An 18250-nucleotide genomic window follows, 5' to 3' on the forward strand; every position below is an offset into this window, starting at 1 on the left:
TGTCCCCTCCAGCAGTGTAAACATTATAGAGGTTTAAAGCTCCCGCGTCATTCAGGCCAATAGGAAGCAGCAATGTCACCCGTCGTGGCCTCCTATTGGCTGCATGATGCGGGAGCTTTAATGCTCCGTGACATGCCAGCTGCATCTTGCTATTAAAATATACAGTAACTTTTATTGTTATTGACCTATTATAATAATGTGACGGGGGCAGGGGGTGTTTGGGAGTACTCATGCCGACTCACAGCAGTGCCTAAGGAACTTAAAATGTGATACTGTCAGGCAAATCCAAACTGCAACAGCCTCATAGAAACCTCTATTACGCAGATTTTTGAGTATTAAATACTGGGTAGAGAAATCCCTCAGGAAAGTTCGAGGCGGTAACAATGCCAAAGGCCTGACCCTTCCTGTAGCAGCAAACTCAGTGATTGATATGTAAAGTTAGAAGTGATCACTGATATTCACTGTTTGTATATCACTAAGCCAGGGATGGGATGCAGCACAGAATACAATGCTCGGTTATGGCAGGGATACTGTGGGCTCTAATCATGGACCTGCTAATCCGCAACCTGTTAGAAAACTTTACGTATTCTTTTTCTTTCTTGAGTGTGCTTAGAAGGAGTAAGGACTAATTTGGGAAAAGGAGAGGTTTTGAAATGTAAAGTCCCGGACATTATGCTGCCCCACACATGTATAAAGATGCCATTTTATACACAGCACTCTCTGTAAGGGAACTTTGATCACCTGTTTGTGTGCTTGAAGAGCTTCCAGAAATGACTGTCGGAAGATTTTTCGCCAAAGCTGATCCTGTTTTACTGTCTCTGCCTAAAACAAAGTTCTGTGTTAGTTCTTTATACATCTTCAAGCTACAGTGGCCCAAGGATCTGTCACTTTGCACATTTAAATGCCCTTTAAGTCTAATCATTTACTGGGAGGGAGCTTCATTCACATTGGTTTCAGTATTGATTGGGTTAAGCAATATCGCAGGAATTGAATTGTATAAATAATACAAAACAAGCACTTACGCTTCTTATCATTACTGGATCGTCCTTCACTCTGTTTCTCCTTTTCTATTTGCTCCTGAAATTAGAATAACATCTATTAAATCCAAAGTAATGTGCGCATCATTTGTACAATGTATGGTTTCTTCTTCCAGGCCTCATTATACTATAAAGGTCTGGGACAGGAAACTATGCGCACTCCTACTGTGCACGCAAGTCACAGTGACACTATAGGTATATAGCAAATAAACACCTAATCTATCGAGGGTCAAAATGAGCAACTAGACGGTATGACCCAATAGTTTATGTTTGTGAAATCTCACGGTAACTGCTGCCCCTTTTTCATTTGTTTGGTGTCATTCCTGCTCCCGCTGACCATGCCTGAAAGTCCTGCTCCCGCTGACCATGCCTGAAAGTCCTGCTCCCACTGACCATGCCTGAAAATCGTGCACCCGCTGACCGTGCCTGAAAGTTGTGCCCCCGCTGACCATGCCTGAAAGTCCTGCTCCCGCTGACCATGCCTGAAAGTCCTGCTCCCGCTGACCATGCCTGAAAGTCCTGCTCCCGCTGACAATGCCTGAAAGTCCTGCACCCGCTGACCATGCCTGAAAGTCGTGCTCCCAACTGCATTTTAATAAGTCTCTGAAAGTTGCTCATGTCCTGTATCATAGTGTGCAGCCCAGGTCTGTCGCTGCAGCTAAGGCTGCGGCAAGGGTGACGCTGAGTGCGAACGATCCAACACATTGCTACAATGTGTTTGTCCAGTGTGAGCATGCGCCTGCATGTGCCCGTGAGCCCACAGCGCTCAGCTGCTTGGTGAGACAAATCAATTTGATTTGCCGCTCGCTGGCGTGTCACGTGAGCAGTTCGGCCAATGAGGGCGAACCAGCTCCGTGACGTCATGGCCGCGCACCCCTACACGCGCAACTAGCAGGACACAATTCCCCCGAGCAAAATGAGCGCCGAGCGCAGGTGCGCTCTCATTAACCCTGGCCGCAGCCTTAGTCACAAGCCCACCTCTTTTCCCAGCCTGTGTAACGGTGGTGAGATAACGTACCATTTCCAGCAGAATGTGTTCCTCCCTTTCTTTCTCTTGATCCAACAAATCTTTTTCATAGAAGCGTTTCTGGAACTGTTTTAAACAAAGCAATGATAAGCAAACCTAGTGGTGTGTGCACAGCATGCTGCGGTCCGTCACATAGGATAAGAACCGCTTGTACTTACAGCCTCCATGGAGATTTCCATTCTGTCCAGTTCTAACACTGTCTGCAAAAACATTAAAGGGAAGTTACTGTAAAACGTGCTGCATTAGTTGGCAAAGCACGGCCACCAGTATGTGAGCAGGCTCATCCAGCACTAAAAAGGGCTCATATTTTCTGTAGTATATATCAAAAGGTGACACTTTCTCTAGTGGAAGGAAATTAACATCAATATAAAAGTTATCAAGGAAAGTGTGTTATGTCCTTATACTAAGTAAATATGAGCCTGTATGTACTACAGACCCTTATTATGCTTATTAAATAAGATTTGCAACTTGATTGGAAATCTATTTAATTTAAATGATATATTCTGCTATCCATTTCCAACAGCCGGCAAAGAATGATGATAATGTATTGGGATTTTTGGTTAAATCACTTATATCTATAAAAACAAACCATGACAATATTAGGAATTCCCCATTACCTAAGTCAGGGGCGGCCAGCTCCAGTCATCATGAGCTACCAAACAGGTCAGGTTTTCAGGATATCCCTACTTCGCATAGTCTTCAACAGAGTCTCTGATTGAACCACCTTTGCTGAATCAGGGGTATCCTGAAAACCTGACCTGTTGGTAGCTCTTGAAGACTGGAGTTGGCCACTCTTGGCCTAAGTGGTTAATACACATGGGGAATTTGCTCTTATTACATACAATCAGGGTTCGTTATTCGTTAGATATGCCCAATCCAATCTTACATATCCTTAATAGTTCCAGGTCATGTGTAAAATTATAAGCAAAACATGCAAACAGTCATATGCAAAAACATGGCGTCACTCACCCTTTTAACTACAGCTAAAACATCTTTATCTTTCTCCTGGCAGAGCAGCTTTCTCACACACAATTCTAACTGCTGCAGCAAGTGTTTGTCTGTTGGGAGCTTCAGGGTGGATTTCAACTTTGGCAACATGTAGCAAACTTTCATTCTGGTAATAAAAGAATTTGACTAAGATTCTGTATAAAACAAACTAAATCTGTAAGAAATATATTTTGGTAAAATGACCAAATAGAAAAGGAACAGATTGAAGTGCTTAACAAATACAATCAGAATTGAAGAGCCCGGAAAAGGAATCGAGATTTGAACCCTGGGAATTGTAACATGTGGACGCTATCTGCTAATACAGTAGTTCTCATCAGTAAAATAGGAAAGAACATTGCTTTTTAATACAAAATAAATGAACTGCCTCTGCATTTGTAGGTGTATAGCAGACATTTCCAGCAATTATATAAAAATAAAAAAATAAAAGTACAGTATAGCATATTACAGTCATAACTAGTTTGTGGTCTTGAAAAGTATATATACCAAGTATATTTCAAGAATGTAAATCCTTATATGTATGTTAAAACCTTATTAAATATATGTACCCATTGCATGTGTTATTTTCATGATAATATTGCTCATATAATGCTAAAGTGTGCACAGCACATAATGTTGGCAGTATAATAAATCCATGAATGCAAAAAGCTTACAGGGGCATGAAGTGACAAATCCCAAGGATTCGCCCGAGATTCGCCCCTGAAGTATTCCACCCTGGTATGTGCCTGGACTGTTACTCACAGAAAAAAAACATTATCTTTATTTTCGTTGTATTAATATGAATACAAAATCATTCAAATACCTGACATTGGCGACTGGGTCACTTGTAAGCTCCAGCACAGACAGAAAAAAGTATTTACAGAAGAAGGACTTTGAAAATAAATCCATAATATATTCACAGGTATCTAAAAAGCGCAGTCTGTTCCAGTAACTCTTTCCTTGACCCAGTTCTGAAATGCATGTAGAACATGTTTAAAAAAGTATTCTTAAATAACACGTAGGCAAGAAAACATACTACATGAAGATACTGAAAGCAAAGCTTAAAGCACACAATATCAGCTGCAAAGTAATACAAACAAATATTAAAACAATATAGCGATATAAAGACACAGTCCCTAAAACAATGCAAATTTACAACTGGACATTAAAATACTCTTAATACTTTTTTAAAACAATACGTTTACATTCTCAAACTCCCAGTCAGATTATGTCAAAGGAAAATGTTTTGATTGAAAATGAACATTGTCACCAAAAAACAAACAGGGAAATGTATATAACGCATGTGTAGATCTGCTTGTGTAAATATTTATCTATAGTGAGTGACCCTCTTGAGTTCAGGTTGGGAAAAGTGACCTTGAAAATGTTTCACATTGATACATGTTGGTAAGAGAAGGAGGTTTCTCATCTAACTAATGCAAGTGATAGAGCCTGAAATGGAAGAGTTATTGGTCTGTGAACTTCAATAATGAAGTACATCTCAGCAAATCAGGTAAAACTGTTCACTCACGCTCGACGAGTTTCTGGATGACTTCATGCCTCTGTTCCTGTTTGCGGTTATAGCGCAGGAATATGCACAGGGTTCGAGCTGCTGCTTTTTGGACCGGTAAGACATTCTTAAAGAGATGAGAGACAATGCTATTTTATGCCTATTTATTAAACATCTCACAGAATGCACAAGTGTCCATCCCTCTGTTGCTTTCTCTCTCTCCTACAACCTTTTTACCACTCGCGGGGTACATGTGTTAGCTCCTATGTGGGATGTGGCCTGGCAGTGCTAGTATGTATGTCACCATCTCCAACTCTTGTTGATTCACTGCTGGCTGAAGGCCTCCCCAAGGATCATGCATGTGTTTGTATGTATATACTATATAAACACACACACACACACATATATATATAAACAAATACATACTACATGCACATATATGATTATGATATCCATGAATACAAACATCATAAACCCCCATTTTTTTCTATTTTAATGCACTTAAATCTATTCCATACAAAAAGAATAGCAACAAATCAGGTCTCACGTTAGTTAGAATGATGGTAAACATTCTGTGCAGAAACCGATAATAAATCTGATCGCTTGACACGATGTGTGGCAGGCAGGAATATTTTTGTAGTAACTTCTCGTGACTCCTCCATTTTAATGAGTTGGCAACTCTCTGCTCTGCTGAAGTCAGGGCTGGAATCAGGTCAGGAACAATCATTAACTGTAATAAACGCAGAGAAGAAATGGGACGTTATTTTAACTTTCTGTTTCCCAGGCATTCAGTTTGCAGAAACACAACGTGCCACATGGTGGCGCTGTGTGTATCGCCTATTTACTACTTCATACAGAAGCGAAATAAACTGTTCATATATTCCATAGTTACATTATATTCATAATTATACAAAAAGAGAAACCTTGCCCCCCCAACCCCTCCCAAAAAAATAAATGCAAACATGTATTTCATTTGGAGCTAAACATTTTGGTGTGGAAATTCCCCAAGATTAAGAGGAGCACTCCGCACTATGCTTAAAAATAATAATAATAATAATAATAATAATAATAATACTAGGATTGAAGCAGGGGGTCTCCGGAGATGAACTGCATTGATTCCAGCTTGGGGACCCCTTGCTTCCTGAGATACATACTTCCGTAGGAGGTGCCGGTATTTCTCTTCAGTTTACATGGCCCAGTCACGTGGGCCAATAGGAAGCTGCAAGGGATGACATCACAGCTTACTATTGGCCCGCTGGACTTTTAAACCGCCATATTGTGAACCCAGCCAGGGATCTTACCGGCACCACATACAGAGGTATGTATCGTGGGAAGCAAGGGGTTCCCGGAGCTGAAATTAACGCTAGAGGAGCAGAACGTCATTTCGGCCCTTTGTGTGCCGCATCTGGAAAGAGCTCCTTGCAGTTATTTACTTCTGTGTGTGACATTGGGCAATTTATTTATAAGCTGGTGTTTCATTTAAAATAAATAAAAAAGACTACAAGGTCTTCTGGGCCGCGTCTGTGTCTGTACAATACTCTAGTATGTAGTTCTGTGTATACTGCCAATGTCATGTAATAATAAATTAAACTCTAGTCCTCAAGATCCCCAAACAGGTAAGGTTTTCAGGATATCCCTGCTTCAGCACAGGTGTCTCACACGGAAGCGCAGGACAGACACATTGACATTTGGTTTCAATCAGTGGCGCCTCCCTGCTTCAGTATAGGTGGCCCCATCAGTGGATCAGTTGAAGACTGAGCCACCTGTGCTGAAGCTGGGATATCATTAAACCGTGAACAGTTGGGGGGTCTTGAAGACAGGAGTTGAGCTCCCTGGAAAGGTTATCTTATCACAAAAATAAACAGATATTATACCAAGATTACAGTTTTCCTGATGATAATCCTGTTTGTATTCAATCAAACAAATAATTCACTACCCACAGGACTTTAGAGAATGCAATAAAAGTACAATATATACTGTACACAGTATGCAGAAAAATACCTTGTTCTCTAACCCAGAGTTGTCACCGCCACTTGTCATAAGTTCCAGAGTTTCGGGAATGTGATCTAATAAAGCATCCAGCACCTGGAACAAGAGATATTACACATCATTAAAGGTAGTCATTGTTATTGTGCTTATTCTAAGAAAATATAGATAGATATAATTTAATTAGTTAAAGGGAGCCAACTAACCTCCTGGAATTAAATATTCCCTCAAAAATATGTGATTCAATTAATCACTTAACACCATCAATGACGATGAAAGAAGTGGGGAAAATTTCTCTAATTAGTTTAACCCTTAGCTACAGAGCGGGGGATTTCAGAATCAGATGAGGCAGCTGGATTGCAGCCCTATTCTCCGTGACCTTGTATAGTGTTATACCTGGATTGCAGCCCTATTCTCCGTGACCTTGTATAGTGTTATACCTGGATTGCAGCCCTATTCTCTGTGACCTTGGGTAGTGTTATATCTGGATTGCAGCCCTATTCTCTGTGACCTTGGGTAGTGTTATATCTGGATTGCAGCCCTATTCTCTGTGACCTTGGGTAGTGTTATATCTGGATTGCAGCCCTATTCTCCATGATCTTGGGTAGTGTTATACCTGGATTGCAGCCCTATTCTCCATGATCTTGGGTAGTGTTATACCTGGATTGCAGCCCTATTCTCCGCGACCTTGGGTAGTGTTATGCCTGGATTGCAGCCATATTCTCTGTGACCTTGGGTAGTGTTATACCTGGATTGCAGCCCTATTCTCCGTGACCTTGGGTAGTGTTATACCTGGATTGCAGCCATATTCTCCGTGACCTTGGGTAGTGTTATACCTGGATTGCAGTTCTATTCTCTGTGACCTTGGGTAGTGTTATACCTGGATTGCAGCCCTATTCTCCGTGACCTTGGGTAGTGTTATACCTGGATTGCAGCCCTATTGTCCGTGACCTTGGGTAGTGTTATACCTGGATTGCAGCCCTATTCTCCGTGACCTTGTATAGTGTTATACCTGGATTGCAGCCCTATTCTCCATGACCTTGGGTAGTGTTATGCCTGGATTGCATCCCTATTCTCCATGACCTTGGGTAGTGTTATACCTGGATTGAAGCCCTATTCTCCATGACCTTGTATTGTGTTATACCTGGATTGAAGCCCTATTCTCCGTGACCTTGTATAGTGTTATACCTGGATTGCAGCCCTATTCTCTGTGACCTTGGGTCGTGTTATGCCTGGATTGCAGCCCTATTCTCTGTGACCTTGGGAAGTGTTATACCTGGATTGCAGCCCTATTCTCCATGACCTTGGGTAGTGTTATACCTGGATTGCAGCCATATTCTCTGTGACCTTGTATAGTGTTATGCCTGGATTGCAGTCCTATTCTCTGTGACCTTGTATAGTGTTATACCTGGATTGCAGTCCTATTCTCCGTGACCTTGGGTAGTGTTATACCTGGATTGCAGCCCTATTCTCCGTGACCTTGGGTAGTGTTATGCCTGGATTGCAGTCCTATTCTCCGTGACCTTGGGTAGTGTTATACCTGGATTGCAGCCCTATTCTCCGTGACCTTGGGTAGTGTTATGCCTGGATTGCAGTCCTATTCTCCGTGACCTTGGGTAGTGTTATGCCTGGATTGCAGTCCTATTCTCTGTGACCTTGTATAGTGTTATACCTGGATTGCAGTCCTATTCTCTGTGACCTTGTATAGTGTTATACCTGGATTGCAGTCCTATTATCTGTGACCTTGTATAGTGTTATACCTGGATTGCAGTCCTATTCTCCATGACCTTGGGTAGTGTTATACCTGGATTGCAGCCCTATTCTCCGTGACCTTGGGTAGTGTTATACCTGGATTGCAGTCCTATTCTCCGTGACCTTGGGTAGTGTTATACCTGGATTGCAGCCCTTTTATCTGTGACCTTGTATAGTGTTATACCTGGATTGCAGCCCTATTCTCCGTGACCTTGGGTAGTGTTATACCTGGATTGCAGCCCTATTCTCCGTGACCTTGGGTAGTGTTATACCTGGATTGCAGTCCTATTCTCCGTGACCTTGGGTAGTGTTATACCTGGATTGCAGCCCTTTTATCTGTGACCTTGTATAGTGTTATACCTGGATTGCAGCCCTATTCTCCATGACCTTGGGTAGTGTTATACCTGGATTGCAGCCCTATTCTCCGTGACCTTGGGTAGTGTTATACCTGGATTGCAGTCCTATTCTCCGTGACCTTGGGTAGTGTTATACCTGGATTGCAGCCCTTTTATCTGTGACCTTGTATAGTGTTATACCTGGATTGCAGCCCTATTCTCCGTGACCTTGGGTAGTGTTATACCTGGATTGCAGCCCTTTTATCTGTGACCTTGTATAGTGTTATACCTGGATTGCAGCCCTATTCTCTGTGACCTTGGGTAGTGTTATACCTGGATTGCAGCCCTATTCTCCGTGACCTTGGGTAGTGTTATACCTGGATTGCAGCCCTATTCTCCGTGACCTTGGGTAGTGTTATACCTGGATTGCAGCCCTATTCTCCGTGACCTTGGGTAGTGTTATACCTGGATTGCAGCCCTATTCTCCGTGACCTTGGGTAGTGTTATACCTGGATTGCAGCCCTATTCTCCGTGACCTTGGGTAGTGTTATACCTGGATTGCAGCCCTATTCTCCGTGACCTTGGGTAGTGTTATACCTGGATGTGCTCATGCACATTGGATGTTCCCCACGGCTACCATGGCTTGTGCTCGGCGTGTTCTGCCTTTAATTTCTAGGACCCCTCCTTATTTGGGCTTTGGGAATATGAAGGAATTACAGAACCCCCAGCGCTATGATACAGACTGGTTCTCGTTTTATTTCTCCGTAGCACATTGGTCACAAAATCAAGATTAAGATGAATATATATGATTCTACATAATATGATCATGGTATCAACTGAGAAGGCTTTGTTGTCCCAGATCTATAACTTAGTGAACATATATGTTGTATTACACTGCAATAGTGCCAATTGGGGGACTCTGACTCTAATTAAAGTTACTATTACTGGTACTACTATTACTATTGCAGATTTGAATAGTTTTATAAGCCCCTATGAGTTGCAGGCACCTCCTGCAGTAAATGAAAGTGTTCAGAATCATGTGATACTCCTTACCTCTAATGAGTCATCTTGTAATAGAGCTACCAGCTCTTTATGTATTAAGTACACATTGGAGCCTAAAAGCTTACTGACCTGTCAAAATAAAACAAAGAGAAAGAGAATGGTAAATAATACCTGTTATTTAAGGAAAATACAACTCAAGATAATTAAGCCTCTCTTTAGCACACCCCTTTAGCATACTTTAAAGTCTAATTTTGTGGTGGAAAATCAATGTGGTTATCTTGGTATGTTCATTTGCACAAACATTCAAGGAATATTATGCATGCATGAAATGAACGCAGACATTAGCCGTGAAGCCGGAAGCAGCAATGTGCGACTTCACATATTGCAGGAAAGCCTTTTCTTAAATCAATTTTTATTTTTTACTGAAACAGAATTTAAAAGTACAAATTCCATATACAATAAATGGGATAATTTGAGCATATATTGATGAAGGAGAACTTCACAGGAGGGCATGGTTTCTAAACTATGGTCCTTTATTTTATGAATTAACAATTAAAAAATATATTGTTGATTGCAAAACAAAAAAAAATAGTCTTAGCCAGGGAACTAATTCCATTCTGACCTGCGCCTAATTCACAATCCTAATGAAAATAGATGAGTTGGAGTCGTGCAAAATATACACAAGTTCCTCTTGTTGAACAAAGAGAAAATGAATACATAAAGTACATAGATTTGAATACATGTTGTACAGTTTGCAACGTGTGTAACACATTGTAAGGAGAAATCCTGGACGTACTTCATAGAAGCCAACAGCCATAGTGTATCTCACCGGCACATCAGGGTCATGGCAAAGACAAAAGAAGGTGGCATACAGCTCTATGTGAAAGCTTTTACAGCCCACAAACATGATCATGGCCTAGGAAAACAGACACAAGCAATCAGGTGATGTTAGCAAGTTCAAAAACCACAATATCATATGTCCTGGAACCTCTCTGTATATTATCCCTGTTCTGAGGCAGCCATCACTCCTCATTGTCATATTGTCACAATCTATCTATTTCTGTTGGCTTCACAGCCAGTTGCCTTGGCAACGACCCTTTTTCACAGTAAATTGGGCTGTCCCCTCCTCCCCCTGCAAGTTGGCACAGCCTGACTTTATTTCCTGCTTGTCCAGGCTAGCATGCTATTTTTCAGCTAGCAGCCATCTTGAGCAGTAACCTCACTTATCTCCTCTGGTAAAGTGATTGCAATTTATCCATCTCTGATACTAAACTATCCCTATTACCTAGCATTATCCCGCTTGCCATCCTAGCTCCCTTTCCTCTCCATTGTTCCCATCCCACCGTGTTTTCCCTCAGTACCCTTTCCCCTTTTTATTTCTTGTTGTTGACCAATAAACATTTCAGCAAATAAGAAGATTACCTTGCTTGGTATATGGGATCGAGTTAAACTGCCTCCCTGCCTACTTAAACTGCCTACTCACTTGCCACAGTGAACCTGGTACAGAACATTATAGAATAGTATATTAGTACCAACTGGAGACTGGAGTCCTACTGGGAATGTGACCTTAAATATACCACATCTTATAGAATACATAATTTCATTCATTTATATATTTCTTCAGCGTAAGAGTCTTTTGGCCAAAACATGTTAAGCTGCCACTATGCTAAGGTTCCTACACGCCTATTTTATATGTAATGTCACCAGCATGAGATGTGTAACATGCACGCAATGCCTATGTGGTTAAAATGTAGAAGCTTTATATGTGCTTGACGTGAGCTACAATGCAATTAAATCTGGTTGCAAGATACTTGAAATACCCCCAAAAAATTGGTTAACAAAATCTACAAAAAAAGTGAAAGCAACAATACACCGCTCAAGCTTATGGCCGTATCTCCTGGGGAAGGGATCTCGCAGTGATTACTGATATAACGTGTTTGCTTCAACGTAATGATTAAATAGGGGAGGATGGGTGAGCTCAAACTAAATGTAAGCGGATTTTCTCTATGTAGTGGAGGAAATTCTAATTCAAAGTGCCCAGTAAAAAATTGGTAGGGTAGGAACCTGCTCATAGGGTCACTGTTCTGGCCCTCAGCTCCCTGTAGCAAGTGAGTAGGATCAGGCAGTTTAACTCATCCCCTTTAAATGCACACAGAGGCCTATTTTCTGCAACTTTATTGGAAGGGGTATACAGTACAGGAACATAGAATAACTGGGGGAGGGGGTGACACTTGTGATAGGAAGGTAAAATATCAATGCCTTGTTCTGGGAGAAGCAGTGAGAAAGGGATGTTACGCACAGGTTGTTGTTCCAAATGAAAGTTTCCTATTCAAGCAGCAAATATGGTCAGGAGAAACCATACAGCCAGGGGTGGTGGGACATACCAACAGGGTTGCAACCTTCTACTGAATGCCAACCCGGAGGGGAAAAAAATCCCTTACGTGGTGTGGTGCGGCGACGTCTTCCAGCATCCTGCTGCAATTCCCCCTGCAACTCCAGTGAACATGGCTGCGCAGCTTGAAATGACGCCACGTAGAGGCCGGATGCAGTTGGAGGGGGAATTGCAGGAAAATAACAGAGAATGCCGGAGACGCCACTGCACCCTGCCACCACCCGGAGATTGACAACGGCAATGTCACTATGTCCAGGGAGGTAATACCAGACAAATACATGTCCGGTATTACCTCTATGTTTTTACTGGTGGACAGAGTGTCCAAATACAGGACAGTCCGGTTCAATACTGGACACCTGGAAACCCTACCTATTGGTGGCCCTTGAGGACTGGAGTTGGTCACCTCTGATCTAAGTAAAGGAGTATTGACTACTATTATTCATTAATCATCTCATCTACCACACCCAAATAAAATAATGAACGTCTAGAAGAAAATAAGAACTTACTGGGAAGTTGTAAGCACAGTTCTTCCTCACGGACAAATACTTCTTTTCCAGCTCTAGGTTCTGAATCTGATTATCATTATGACCATTTTCTTGATGCAAACCCAGTCTGCAAAGCTTCCGGTAAAACTCAAGGAACCACATGTGCTGCTCCTGAGTAAAAATCCCTTCCATAAAATAGAATAAGGTAACAATGTCTTTTGTATGCGAGCAAATCATTTTTAGTATATAAAAATAAAATTAAAAAAGCAGTGCTACATGATTTTAAAGGGGAATGAACATAAAATAGATAAAGATCCCACAGGCGGTCAAAAAGAAAACGTGTGTGTGATAATAAATTAAACATGTGAGTGAGGCCTATAAAAAATAATCAGAAAGCTGTAACAAATATTCATCAAAAAGACAGAGAGAGAATTCCACAAAATACCATTTTGTATATAACACTATAGTTATCTGAGAATGTTAGAAAGTTGAATGACAAAGTATTGAGCAAAAGAACAAATATTTCAAGATTGTCATAGTTTTCCCTGGAAAGTCATGTTTCTTTCATTAATAGGTTATAGCAAGTCATTTTATATCAACTATTTCGCAAAAACAACTCTGAATTATTACTGATTTATTAGATTTGTGCGAAAAGGAGCTCATATTTCTAAAGAAAGCACCACATGTCACCACATACACGCGTGGGCATTCACGTTAGTACCTTGTAGGCCATGGCACAGTTTTCCTAGCTGCAAAGACAAAGAAGCAAGGATAGATTCGTCTGCTTTGAAAGATTTCTCACAAAATGACTTCACTAATGGAAGTACAATCTGACTTCTATCCTCTGGAAAGAAACGAGAAATACAGGATTAAAAAAAGAAGAAGATGAGGGGGGAAAAAATACATCTTACACAAAAGACAAATGGAACATGTTTTTGTTGTTTAAACAAAGACAGAAGCTGTTGCATATTCATAAATGAGAAGATACTGTTAGTTCTCCACCCTCACAATCTGTGCTTCACCCAATCTGGGTAGGGATGCTGCACCACTGAGGGACCGTTTCACAGCAAAATACTGCAAGGTCGGCTCAGGTAATGTAAGAAATCTGTGTGAGGCGTTTAGGAGCCTGAACTTAGGAAAGTATTTCAAATCATAGTTACAGAATAGATGAGGTTACAAAAAGACATATGTCCATCAAGTTTAGTTGGCTGAAAAACTCATCCTGTATTTAGATTTATATTGTTCATTCACAGGAATCATGTAAAAGCAGCAAATCTCCAAAAGGAAAATGATCCCATCAACAAACAAAAAACACCACTAACTGCCAGAGACCCGATGAAACATAGTGCATCATAACAACACCCTCACATGTATTGGTTCTCTGGTAGGGGTATTCTCTGTTTGACACCCCAGTTTAGATATGTGTAACCCATCGAGTGCCAGAGTGGCTTGCAATGCATTGCAAAGCCAGTAAATTTGGAGTAGCCAACTCCAGTCCTCAAGGGCCACCAACAGGTCAGGTTTTCAGGATATCCCTGCTTCAGCATAAGTGGTGCAGTCATAATGACTGAGCCACTGATGGACCTACCTGTGTTGAAGCAGGGTTATCCTAAAAACCTGACCTGTTGGTTCCCTTGATGACTGGACTAAATGATCAAAAGGAACTTACCATGGTCAAACATTATAAGTAGATTAACCAAGGTCTCGAAGGCTGCCAGACGCACACTGCTGCCCTCATCTCTGGCTAGTTCTACTAGTTCAGGAAGGACCACATTTTTTGTTAGTTCTGTCCTGCAACAAAGAAAACAGTTTATTCAGCATTACTTTCTTTCTTATGGATGTATAAACATATTTGCATGTTTTGCGTTTATCACATGAGCATTTTTTAAACCACTTGTTACTTTTACAGCATCCAACCAGGAATTATTCGACTCAGTGACTGTGCAATGGTTTTTCAGTGAAACACAATGTCATAAAGTTGAGAGGTTGTGTCCCCTTCACACTGTGCTTCATTTCTGATTGATGCCAATTGGCTGCACATATGCCATATGTATTCTCTGTTAAGGCTGCTACCAGCTGCTACTCAGGGATGTCTATTAATTAGCATCAATGTACAAGAATAGATACTTTGTTCCTGCCCTGGCAGGGCACTGGAAGGCGACCGCACCCCCAACTCTCTCTCGTTAAAAACTAAATATGGGATATTGCATCAATGGAAAAATAACAGCCTCCCTAAATGGCTCTCTATACAAATTTGAGAAGTCTGGAGGTCTTGGTTTCAATACTCTGGTTCTTCAGAGATGACAAATGTATCTATTATGTTGTGAATAGTCACAGTACTATTGAACAATAATGTAAGTATAATATATGAACAAGGCAGATGTAACCATGATATGAATCCGCACTTCTTGCGCCCCCACATTCCCTCCCTCCCCTACCTCTCTTCCCATTCCTATCTCTTCGACCAACCAACATGTATGTTCATCTATACTGTATGGAAGGAGTAGCCAACTTCAGTCCTTAAGGGCCACCAACAAGACAGGTTTTAAGGATATCCCTGCTTCAGCACTGGTGGTGCAGTCTTTAACTGAGCCACTAATTGAGCCAACTGTGCTGAAGCAGAGATATCCTTAAAGCTTGGCGTCTTGGTGGCCCTTGAGGACTGGAGTTGGCCATCCTGCTGTATAGCAGCAATATGTAAGATTGTTGAACTGTTGTCACAGGAGACCAGGTTATTCACACCTTTTGACCGGGATCATTTAGTGAGCAAAACAAGGTAATGAAATAAATTGTAATTTATTCGGCATAAATTCGTTTACACACAATGGAACACAAATACAGACAAAAAGACACGCTTACTTTGTTTGGGACTGGGGTCGAAATCTAGCCTTTCCAAGGTGCAGGGAACTCTATTGGAGAGTTTTACCCTGACCGGGACTTAGCCTGGAATTTTCTGGAACCCAAATCGGCATAAACTTCCACACACCACCGCTACGTTCTCTTCTGAGAACTAGGTCCCTCCTGGCCCCGAGTTACTCCAAATCTCCTTGAACTCAAATCGGCATCAAATCCCAGCCGCGTCCGCTACGTTCTCTTCTGAGAACTTGGTCCCAAAAAGCTGGACCTAGACTCTGCGGGGAGCCTTTTCAGGCTCAAAATTGAAGTCGGATGCGCTGCTATACACACAGAAGCAACTTTGAAAAGCCTGCCCGTACTCTTACTACGAATCTGATTGGCTTATCGATTCTTATAATATTTTCAGTTTCATTAACAAAACTGAGCAGCCAATCAACACGTGGGAACTTTCCCAAGCAGCCCATTAGAGCCAAGCCGCCTAGAAAAGCCGGGTCAGCGGGAAATCCAAAATAGCCAAGAGACATGCGCAAGCCTGCCACCTCTCTCCCTGGCTATCTCAATGCCACCCGATGGGTGGGCACCACCAGGTCTGGCAGAACAAGTGGTATCCCAGAGGACTGCCATTGAACTCTGGATCTGGTACTCCGCCTTTCCCCACTAACCAAATGCTATTCACACCTCTGGGCATCCTCTGGCTGCTTTGAACTCCGATGTCCAGCAGACTTACCGGCGCCTATGGGTTAGCTCGGGCAGCCTGTTTGGACATCGGTTCCGAATGTAAACATATTACATTACATTAAAGTATCTTTTAACACACATTCAAGTATCTTTTAACACACTTCTGAGTCTTGGGGGACAGGAAACAGAAAAATAAAATTTTTGTCGTTTTATTTCAATCTGCTTTATCCCCCAAACACTTTCCCTTGGACTCAGTTTGGACTCTGAGTTCCCCACCCCCCCCAACCTTAAATACAGTTGGGGCACCCACGAACCCTATACTGGTTGTGGATCACCTTGACACCAACTGGGGTATCCCCCTTAAACTAGGAATTCCATCAGCTACAGTGATACCCATTTATCCCTGTGCCTCATTCTCCTTTCTGAGCTGTACTGAAGCAGGATACCCTAGTCGTGAGCCGTGCTTGCGTTTTCAAGGGGAGGTATTGCCGGGACAATGTGCCTACATTTATCCGTTATCAGGCAGACAACTCCGGACCCCAACCTCCTAGGCACATTCTGTCAACGGTTCCCCCCCCCCCCCCCCCCCCCTTGAAACTCATACTCTGGCAATCCCTGCTTGATTGCATGCCCGGAAAGGGAAAAACACAAGAAAAGCTTTTATTACAGGCAGCGCAATAGGATCATACAATGTTACTGGGTCCAGGAGCTAACTCTCTTGGACCCTTATACACTGAGAGGGGGAACCAAAACGGGCTTGACCTTTATTGTATAGCCTGGTTACCCCCTCCCGTCACAACTGTTCATTGCTACCCATGCTTAATGAGCAATAAAGAAGTGCTCCTCTTTTGCCTTGGTATGGCGATTTGGGGAGTGCCAATAGGAGAAGCTGGGGAGCTGCAACATGATGCACATATAGTGAGCAATATTCTGCATCTCTGCCAGGTCTGAGGACACGTAAACCTTCCAGGTTAACAATCTACATCAAAGAGCCTTGACTGATATTTGATGCAAATCAAAAATACACTGTGCATTAAAGCATCTTTTTGATGCATAGATTCTTCATAATGTTTGAATGTCATGAGAATATTCCAGCTACAATTTTTATTTGGCCGGGATATTCATTTGTCTGCCTGGCTTTCAAAAAATCCTTCTTATGCTACTCCTTGTGTTCTTGTGTTCATCAGAAAATGCATTTATTCACATGGGCCAAGGGCACTTCATGTAGAAAGTGAATGACTTAGTCATGCAATTACACTTTAATTGTTTTCAATACATTTGTGGGTGACATTGTGCCTCGTATAAATCCCTGGCGCATCACAACCTGAAGGTACAATCATTTGTTCTAAGCCATTTACTGAAAAACTGTAAGCACTGAGTCATCGCGTCAACTAAGAAGAAACTTGGACACAAAACATTGTCAGATAGCGGACTAAGGGGGTCATGCACTAAGCAGCGGAAAATTGCACTCGCCAGGGGTTTGAATTCGCCATATATTTGGCGTGTTGCCCTCGCTGTATGCAGGAAGGGCCAAATCCCTGGCGAATCACAGCGAGAGCAACATTGCCAAACATGGCGAGTAACCGGTGGCGAGACAGTCTGCCTGGCGAGAAGCTGCCGAGAAGCCGTCCCCTGCCGAGATGTGTCTGCAGCAGAGAGAGATCCGCCGCTCTCTCTGCGCAAACATCGGCACATTAAAAAATCTTTTAAATACAATTTTATTCATAGTGTACATGTGCAGGGGGTCTCCGGAGCTGAACCGCATTGGTTTCAGGTCCGGGGACACCCTGCTTCCCGAGATACAGGCCCCGTTATGAGGTGCCGGTATCCCTCTGCATTTAAATGTCCCGATCACGTGACCGCGGAATGTAAACAAAGCAGTGGGCCTGTATCACGGGAAGCAGGGGGTCTAAACTATGAATAAAACACCCATATCCTGCAGCCAATACTCCTAAGCAGATATGCTTTTAAGTAGAAATGTTTCAAGTAGATATGAAGTTTAAAAAGGAAGTTCAAAAAGAAGTGGAAAAGTGGACAACACCTACTGCTTCTGATTCCTGCTTTTGATCTATGTTGGAAAGGAGGATATCATCTATCCCAGACTGCACACCTCAACACTTAACTATTGCTGTGATGCCGCCTTTATTTTTTATATTTGCTGAAACCTCTAATTTTCAAATTATGCACTTCCTTCCACCAGTCTCCTTAT

General features: G+C 42.1%; 1 protein-coding gene across 4 annotated transcripts in view; it reads right to left on the minus strand.

Moving 5' to 3' along the window:
- PPP4R4 (protein phosphatase 4 regulatory subunit 4) overlaps window positions 1-18250 on the minus strand; it is a 90306-nt gene that overhangs the window by 5606 nt on the left and 66450 nt on the right. For all 4 annotated transcript variants that reach the window (XM_075614449.1, XM_075614447.1, XM_075614450.1 and 1 more), the window contains 14 exons: window positions 14177-14298; window positions 13229-13351; window positions 12529-12692; window positions 10427-10546; window positions 9682-9759; window positions 6557-6640; window positions 5103-5285; window positions 4577-4682; window positions 3872-4019; window positions 3034-3178; window positions 2223-2264; window positions 2056-2130; window positions 1023-1077; window positions 742-822 (listed from right to left, as the gene is read on the minus strand). In XM_075614449.1, coding sequence (XP_075470564.1) covers window positions 742-822; window positions 1023-1077; window positions 2056-2130; window positions 2223-2264; window positions 3034-3178; window positions 3872-4019; window positions 4577-4682; window positions 5103-5285; window positions 6557-6640; window positions 9682-9759; window positions 10427-10546; window positions 12529-12692; window positions 13229-13351; window positions 14177-14298 — 1526 coding nt within the window. The remainder of the gene's footprint in view (window positions 1-741; window positions 823-1022; window positions 1078-2055; window positions 2131-2222; window positions 2265-3033; window positions 3179-3871; window positions 4020-4576; window positions 4683-5102; window positions 5286-6556; window positions 6641-9681; window positions 9760-10426; window positions 10547-12528; window positions 12693-13228; window positions 13352-14176; window positions 14299-18250) is intronic.

Source organism: Ascaphus truei, chromosome 9 (genome assembly GCF_040206685.1).
Source record: "Ascaphus truei isolate aAscTru1 chromosome 9, aAscTru1.hap1, whole genome shotgun sequence".
Classification (NCBI taxonomy): domain Eukaryota; kingdom Metazoa; phylum Chordata; class Amphibia; order Anura; family Ascaphidae; genus Ascaphus; species Ascaphus truei.